The sequence below is a fragment of the Eptesicus fuscus genome, chromosome 21 (assembly GCF_027574615.1).
Source record: "Eptesicus fuscus isolate TK198812 chromosome 21, DD_ASM_mEF_20220401, whole genome shotgun sequence".
Lineage (NCBI taxonomy): Eukaryota > Metazoa > Chordata > Mammalia > Chiroptera > Vespertilionidae > Eptesicus > Eptesicus fuscus.
Genome location: NC_072493.1, coordinates 42,847,817 through 42,856,330, shown reverse-complemented (window position 1 = coordinate 42,856,330; position 8,514 = coordinate 42,847,817). Strand labels below are relative to the sequence as shown.

Sequence of the window (8,514 nt, the reverse complement as noted above, 5' to 3'; positions counted from 1 at the left end):
AAAAAGTGTTGTCAAACTACACCTGAAGAATCACAAGGAACTAGCTGAGTCACCAGGGGGCAGGAATGGGAACATCAGAGAAGAGGCAGAGTTCATGCAAAGATCACAAGGTGGAAAGGAACTAGGTTGTTTGGGAAAATGGAAGGCTAGTGTGGTAGGAGCCTGGGGAACCAATGGAGGACGGGGCGGGGGTGAGGCTGGACAGGGTGCTCTTTGAACGGCTGGACAGATCTTACCAGGTCAGAGGAATGTTCTGAGCTGGAGACATAAACTTGGATGGATAATGGAAGACATGCATGGGTGACGGAGAATAATCACAATACCCGGTAACACATTTAACTGACAAGCATTATTTTATTATTTCTTAAAAATATCTTTGATTTCAGAGAGGAACGGAGAGGGAAACATCAATGATGAGAATCATTGATAGGCTGCCTCCTGCATGCCCCCCACTGGGGACCAAACCTGCAACCTGGACATGTGCCCTGATGGGGAATCCAACAGTGACCTCCTGGTTTATAGGTTGACACTCAACCACTGATCTGGTTGGGCAACAAGCATTACTTTAAACATGAACTCCTTTGGGGCCTTGGTAATCCCATAAGGTGTATGCAGTTGTTAACCACGCTTTACAGATAAGGAAACTGAGGCAATGGACACAGGGCTTGTAAATGTTAAATTAGGGCAGTTTAAAGACCTTGAGGAATTCACCATGTAAAGGCCAGTAGGAGGATGTTTGTATATTCCAGGGAGATTCAGAAAACTGGAGCTTAACCCTTGGTTAGAGATCTGTGAGTCTAGCTCCCAGCCCCCTTTGGGGAGATAACTGTCCCAAGTCTAATAAAATTTAGGTGGAAGCCAAAGAAAAACTACAAAACTCACCAGCCTTTAGCTCAAAAGAAGCCTCAAGAGGAGAGGCAAATTTGAGGGATGATGGGAAATGTAGTTTATCCTCTATTAAGGCACTGCCTCTTTCCTAGTCCCCTCAACTACTTCCAGGACGCAGGAGAGGTAGATACTGTCAGTTCAGATACACAAGGTGACATTGCTCAGTACAAACCAAAAGACTATTTCTTAAACCAACTGGTAAAAAAATAAATAGTGAATAACACAAACACCACAGGATCCTAGCCACGCCTCCCACTGAGGTCTAAGGCGGGAGACACCGACACATAAAGAGGCGAGAGAGAGGCCCCAGTATGGCTCAAAGGCGTGGCCCGGACACAGGATGTGGGCAAGGTCTGGGTCGTGGCAGGTGTGGCAGCCAGAGGAGAGGGAGGGTTCCCGAGGCGTGCCCAGGCCCTGGCCCGAGCTGCAGGGGTGAGACAGGGGCCCAGTTTCTCCTGAGCCTGGGCAATTCGGCGGGCAAAGCGGCTTCGATCCCGGGCAAACTGCTCCCAGGGGCCCCTTCGGGCAGCCTGGGCTGGTCCAGCCCAGACAACCAGGAAATGGATGGAGACCTCCTCAGAGAAGTGCACCTGGAGACAGACGGGCACAGACATACGGACACAGGATACACACGGCCACGGTGGGAGAGGGAAGAGAGAACCAGACAAAAATTACACAAAAAATGCTTGCTATCTGACTAGTCACCTGCCTGCCCCCACCTTCTCCATCTGACTCACTGAGGACGGAGGTGGTTCTCTGGGCTGACAAGTCCCACAGCTGCTCCCAGGGGAGCCCAGCCTCTTGCAAAGGATTGCATTACAATGAGCACAGCCCTCCCCGGGGAGTTCACATGCAACCCTCTGTAACACACAGGGGACCCGAGTCCCAGCTCCCTCCTCCCTAACACTCAAGAATCCCAGGTGCTCTCCCTCCAGGCCCCCCACCTTTCAGCTCGTCCGGGGCGAACCCCCTGAACCTGTCTCAAAGGCCCCCTTTTCTCATACTTTCTAGTGAGCCAAAGCAGCCTTGCCTAGGCTCTCTCGTGTTTCTTCTATCCTAAGCCCTTGTTTTACTGTCCTCAGCTTAAAAAAATAAGGGAATCAGAGCCCTCAGCACCAACCTTTCTGGCCTTTTGGGGAGTCTCGGGGTCCGGATGCTGGGTGGGGGTTCCTGCAGACTTGAGCCGCCTTCGCAGTCTGAGGGGCAGCCGAGGAAGAGGCCAGGGAGGTGGTGGCTTCTCTCCTGGGAGATAGATGGCCACTCGGAAGGGCTCAGCTTCCTCAGCAGCCTCCACTCCCTCTGTCTCCTTTCCAGGTGGATATGTCCAGTCCCTGAGGAGGGCACTCTGGGTCTGAAGGGAAGAACTTGGGCCCGAGCCAGCTGTTTCTGAATCATCTTTCTCATCCTCATTCTCCTCATACTCCTCCTCTGTGTCTTCTCCTGGTCGGTACACCCAGGCCCTCAAGAAGGCACTTGCTGGGGGAATGGAAGAGGGACCCTCAGCTTCTCCCTCCTCCTCAGCTGTTCCTGAATCACTGTCCTCATCTTCCTCCTCTGTGTCCTCTCCTGGTTGGTACACCCAGGACCTCAAAGTATTTGTGAGTGGCACGGAAGAGGGACTCTCAGCTCCTCCCTCCTCCTCAGCTGCTCCTGAATCACTGTCTTCCTCTTCCTCTTCTGTGTCCTCTCCTGGTTGGTACACCCATGCCCTCAAGAAGGCACTTGCTGGGGGAATGGAAGAGGGACCCTCAGCTTCTCCCTCCTCCTCAGCTGCTCCTGAATCACTGTCCTCATCTTCCTCCTCTGTGTCCTCTCCTGGTTGGTACACCCAGGCCCTCAAGAAGGTACTTGTGAGTGGGATGGAAGAGGGACTCTCGGCTTCTCCCTCTTCCTCTGCTTCTCCCTCATCACTGTCTTCCTCCTCTGTGTCCTCTCCTGGTTGGTACACCCAAGCCCTCAAGAAGGTACTTGTGGGGGGAATGGAAGAGGGACTTCCAGCTTCTCCCGCCTCCTCAGCTGCTCCTGAATCACTGTCCTCATCTTCCTCCTCTGTGTCCTCTTCTGGCCAACACACCCAGGCCTTCGTGAAAGCACTTGTGGTGGGGATGGTAGGCAGACCCTCAGCTTCCCCTGAAGCACTGTCCTCCTCCTCCTCCTCTTTGGGTTGCTGATGCCAGGTCCTGAGCAGGGGCCTGTGGCTTAGAACTGAGGAGTGTGGCTCTGGGTCAGCTTCTTTCTCAGCCTTTCCATCCTTCTCCTCAGATTCCTCTCCTGAATCACACTCCCAGGCGCTGGGGCGGGAGCCTGCAGATGAAGAGGTAATGGAGATCTTCCCGGTTTCTTTCTTCTCTGTTCTTTCTGCCTCCTTAGCTCCAGCCTCTTCTTCCCCTGCAGCACACACCCAAGCACTGGGCTTGGATCCTGTAGATGAGGGGGAAGTAGATGTTCTGGGAACTTTATTTACAGCTTCTCCTTCCTCCTCCTCCTCCTCCATCCCTGGACAAAGCTCCCAGTGTGATGGAGGGGAAGAGAAGAACGTGATCACTTTATCTTCAGCAACTCCTCCTTCCTCAGTTTCCTCTTCCACAGGAGGGTCCTGCAGGGTTCTCAGAAGGCTGAGGAACCTGGGAGCAGGCTGGCCACCTATATAGTCACTTCCTTGCTCTTTAGGGATGCTGGTTGCTTCTTCCCCACCATATTCTTCATCATCATCACCTGAAAGCTCCCAGGCTTCAAGAAGAGAACTGTTGGCCTTTAGGTCAGGGCAGGCTCCCCAGGATAAGCCACCATCCTCCACAGCTCTTCCACTGTCTCCAGGCCCCCACTGAGGGTGCCCACCCCATGGGGCATAGTGGGTGGCCAGAGCAGCCTTAGTCGCTTCCTCCAGGCAAGCTTCTCCCTGATCTGCACCCGTTACTGCTTCCTCCAGCCAGGGCTTTAGAGGTCCTGGGCCCCTCAGCCGGCTCCAGGCCCTGCTGAGAAGGCCCATCAGCGGGGACAGGAGGTGGAAGGCGTGGGCATCCCTCCAGGGGAGCGGCTGGGGCACCTGGCCTGGAGCCATCTGCCTGGGCTGGGGAAGGGGGAGGAAGAAGCCATTTAGGAACCAGCATTGGGGGATGACCTTGAGTCAGCAAGGAAACACTAACACAGATAGCAACATGACAGTCCCTGCCAACATTCCTTTCCAATGAGCAGTCACTCCCATCTCTGTCCATAGGTTCCTGCCTCTCTTTCTTTTCAATACTCAAGAGTCGGGGTCCCCATTCTCTCCTTCCTTAGACCCTAAAGTCCAAGCCCCCATTTTCCCTCAGACCCACAGGTCCCAGTCCCGAGTAGGGAGAACACAGGTCCTCTATTTGTTCCCCTTCGGGATAAAGTCCTAGTCTTTGGTTCTCTCATCCTTCTGAGGATTGACAATTCAGGCGCCCAACACCCGCCTCCCTTGGAGACTCAAAAATTCCGACCCCGCCCTAGCCGGTTTGGCTCAGTGGATAGAGCGTCAGCCTGCGGACTGAAGGGTCCCGGTTTGATTCCCGTCAAGGGCACATGCCTGGGTTGCGGGCTCAATCTCCAGGAGGGGGGCGTGCAGGAGGCAGCCGATCAATGATTCTCATCATTGATGTTTCTATCTCTCCTTCTCCCTTCCTCTCTGAAATCAATAAAAATATTTTTAAAAAATATTCCGACCCCGCCCTCCCGCCCCACCATCTGTAATGCTCTTAACCATAAACATTTAAGAATAATAAAAGGCCACTAGAGGCACAGAGGCACACACAGAGGGAAGATGGCCACGTGACCACGGAGGCAGAGCTTGCTGTGAGAGAATAAATTTGTTTTAAGCAAAAATAAATAAAAATAAATAAATAAAAATAATTCCGGCCTCCTCAACCCCTTGGTTCCTCACTGGGGACCCGAGTCTGGCTCCCAGACCCCTCCTCTGTCAGGCTCAGCACTCCACGCTCCCAATCCCTCTACTTACGTCGGAGCCCTGGAGCCGGTCTCCGGTCCCCGCCTCGTCCACCCCCCCGCGGACACAGGAATTCCGGCTCCCAGGCCTCTTCCTCCGGACCCAGGAGCCCCGGCCCCGAACATTCCTGTCTCATTACCCAGAGGTCCAAGCTCCCTCCTCGTTAACGACCAAAAGTCTGACCCCTCGCCCCCGGCCCACCGAGACCCTTGCGTTCCCGCCCCTCACTCACCGGCTGCGGGCTGCGCGTCACCTCGGGGGCAAAAGCGCCGGCTGGGGCTGCCACGAGCATTCGCGGTTCCGGACGGCTCGGGAGGCCAGCGCTTTCATCTCGCACTGCGGCGTCGGGCTCGGTGCTCAAACTACCTCCGGTCGCTGCAAGCGCGGTCGCGACAAACGGGCGCGGGGTCTCGAGGAGCGGCAGGGTCCCGCGGAGCGGCGCACGAAAACAACTGAGCTGGGAAGGGATCCAAGTGCCATGGCGTGCGCCCCGCCCGCGAGGCTTTTATAGTCTTACGCGACCGGACGTGCTTACGTTTGAGAAGAGGCGGAGCTTCGAAACGAAACGCAGAGAAACAGGAAGGGAAATCAGGTTGGAATTCTCGCGGAGATTCCGGGCTTTGTGACGTCACCGCGGCCTTTTAAGCGTGATCACGCCCCGGAACAAGCCAGCTGTCAATCAAATGCGTAATGGGCGGCTCTAGCCGTACGGGAGCGCTCTGAATCCCCTGTTTAGGGCCAACGCCTTCTTACCCCAATCTAACCCGCAGGCCCCAGTCTAGGGTCCCCCACCTTCGCATCCGGTGGGCTTCCTCCCCGGTATGGGAGAGTATTATTGTTTTTATTTCACAGATGAAGAAACTGAGGCTTGGGAATGGAGTCGCCTGCCCAAGGTGGTCACAGCAGAGTGTAGATTCATGGCAAATGGAAACCAGAATGTAAGCATCCTGAAGGCAGATCCTTTATTTTGCTCACTGCTTTCTTCTCAGTGCCTGGCACATAGTAGGTACTCAGCCAATATTCAGTGAGTGGACACCCCTTCCTGGTTTTATGCACAAGGCTCCATGCCTGGATTTCACCCGCTTCAGAATCATCCAAGAGCTCTGATTACACAAACTGAAATCCTGGTTGGATGGCATCGAATGAACCTGATAGTAGCGGGGGTCTCCTGCCAAAAGGTCCAGGCCTAGGGACACAGTCCCAATCCCCCAGCCCAATCCTCCTGGGAGGCATGTAAGCCAGGACAAGTGGAAAAGGGAAACTGAGACAGTTAAATAGCAGCCACCTAGTAAATCCCATCTTCCCTAAACCAAGGACACTTAGAGTAAATGGCGCCCTGACCGGTTTGGCTCAGTGGATAGAGCATTGGCCTACGGACTCAAGGATTCCAGGTTCGATTCTGGTCAAGGGCATGTACCTTGGTTGCAGGCACATCCCCAGTAGGGGGGCGGTGTGCAGGAGGCAGCTGATCGATGTTTCTAACTCTCTAGCCCTCTCCCTTCTTCTCTGTAAAAAAATCAATAAAATATATTTTTAAAAAACTAAAAAGAAAAAAAAAAGAATAAATGGGACAGGCAGAAATCCAATCAGTGCCATTTGTCAACCACACCCAAGGACAGATGAGAGTAAGATAATAAGTCTCATTTTGGTTCATCAGCATAAAGCTGATGACTATTCTATTGAAATCCTCCCCTAAGTCCTCCTCTAAACACCCAGCCTTTAAAACTAGGAACAGAGGTCCCGATGCTGCCAGAGCCAACACGTGGCTGAAGTGCCAGCTTGGAGAGCGGCATGTGTTTCTGACCGACCCTGTTTTCATCAGCACGGCCTGTGCACCAGGCAGTTCACTCAGTCTGTGGTGTAAACATTTCATTGGCTCATCTGTTCCAGTTAGAGTTTTTAACCCCACCTGCAAACTGAGTTTCCTTCGCTTTATCTTTCATGATACATAGCAAAACTTATGCTAAAGGTCAAGTACCACTTCCTGAGTTAAGGGGAATTACCACTAGCAGCAGGGTGAATTTGCTAGAGCTTACATGTGTCCTGTGTAGAATTTCCAGTCTGAACAGCAACAGGAGGTGCCTTCTGGTTAAGAGGAATACACCGAATCTTCATGGACCGGTTTTTAGTATTGCTGCTGGGAACAGTGAACTGAGTGACATGAAGGAGGTTCCACAGAAGGGTCACCATTAGCCCTCGGGGCCAAATTGCGTTTTGTGGAATGAAATGTTGATTTAAACAAAGACGCCTCCGGCAGATGTTGGGGTGATGTCACATTGTAGCAACTAGGACCGCTGGGGGCAGCGGGAAGGGCACAGGTGTTAGACCTCTGGGGTCAGACCATACTTGGGGTTCAGCGACCTTGGTTCTTGGGTTCTGGCTATGGAAGAATTCAGAGACAAGAACTCAAACTATAAGAGAACAGTTATTAATAACATCATGGAGGTGGAAGAAGTAATTCGTAGAAGAAATAGGCTTGGGAAACAAGTTATAGAGGCAAGGAAGGGCCCTGACCAGTTTGGCTCAGTGGTTAGAGTGTTGGCCTGCGGACTGAAGGGTCCCAGGTTCGATTCTGGTCAAGGGCATGTACCTTGGTTGCGGGCACATCCCCAGTAGGGGGTGTGCAGGAGGCAGCCGATTGATGCTTCTCTCTCATAGATGTTTCTAACTCTCTATCCCTTTCCTCTCTGTAAAATTCAATAAAATATATTAAAAAAAAAAAAAAAGAAGAAGAAGCAAGGAAGGTAAAGTTGACACCTGGGGTGGGGCGTGGGGGAGGCAAAGGAGTGCTCCTGGGAGGGGGAGGCCTCGGGGTCCTCTGTCCTCAGGGTTTTAAAGGTGGAGATTTTAGGGGAGGTACCAGGGGAAAAACACACACACAAAAAAAAACAACCCAAAAAAACAAATGTCCTAGCAAGTGCTCTCCTTCCCAGGAGCACCCCCTCGCCTCCCCCCCACTTCTCCCCCCATAGGCCTGCATCTCCTAAACTCTAAGGGACCCCACGAGGCTTGCAACCAGAGCAGCCATGGGCAGTGGCAGCTCATCCCGGGCAAACCCCCTGACCCTGTCCCCCGAACCCCCTTTCTCTGACTTGTTAGTGAGCCAGAGCAGCCCCGTCCAGCTCACTCCCCCAGCCCTGCCGTGTTCCCCTGTCCCAGCTCCAATACACGTCCTCTAAAGTCCGCCTGGATTCCTGTTGTGGATTTTTTCCTGCGGGAAGTCAAAAACCCACGCACGACCGCCGGCCCTGGGCAGACCCTCTCAGGGCCAGGTCCCCTTCCCGGGAACACCCCTACCTGGCCCATCATTTTGCTCCTCAAAATATGCCCGGAACCATGTCTCCCTCCTGAGGGGGACGGTCCGTCTCAGCCTGGAGCAGAATTCTCACCGGGATCTGAGGTGGATATCTGACCGGTCCACTTGACCCTGCTATAGCCAGAATCCAGAACCTCAAGGCCACTCCCTCCTCCCAGGAGGGCCTGGACCCTCCCGCAGAGCCACACCTCCTGGCCCCGGCTCCACTCACAACTCAGGAGTCCCGAGTCCTAGTGCACACCTTTCCAGACACCCAGGGCTCTGAAATAGCCACAGCCACCAGCCCTTCCTTCCCAGAGCCAAGCCATCTCCATTCTGGGCACCAGAATCTCAGGCTCCGGAC

The 8,514-nt window shown here is 53.6% G+C and overlaps 1 protein-coding gene across 1 annotated transcript; it reads right to left on the bottom strand.

Moving 5' to 3' along the window:
* Nucleotides 1-330: 330 nt before the first annotated feature.
* PPP1R15A (protein phosphatase 1 regulatory subunit 15A) lies at nt 331-5,341 on the bottom strand. The gene is made up of 3 exons (XM_054710570.1): nt 5,088-5,341; nt 2,009-3,958; nt 331-1,478 (listed from the first exon to the last, which is right to left on the bottom strand). The coding sequence occupies exons 1-3, from the start codon at nt 5,145-5,147 to the stop codon at nt 1,128-1,130; spliced, it is 2,361 nt and encodes a 786-aa protein (XP_054566545.1). The 5' UTR covers nt 5,148-5,341; the 3' UTR covers nt 331-1,127.
* Nucleotides 5,342-8,514: the final 3,173 nt, after the last annotated feature.

Bases quoted from the DNA above. Each gene is read 5' to 3' on its own strand.
- PPP1R15A (XM_054710570.1), bottom strand. From the start codon at position 5,147: ATGCTCGTGGCAGCCCCAGCCGGCGCTTTTGCCCCCGAGGTGACGCGC. The intron at 3,959-5,087 runs GTGAGTGAGGGG...CCCCTTCCCCAG, and splicing joins TGACGCGCAGCCCGCAGCCG to CCCAGGCAGATGGCTCCAGG. The intron at 1,479-2,008 runs GTTGGTGCTGAG...GTCTGTCTCCAG, and splicing joins CTCCCCAAAAGGCCAGAAAG to GTGCACTTCTCTGAGGAGGT.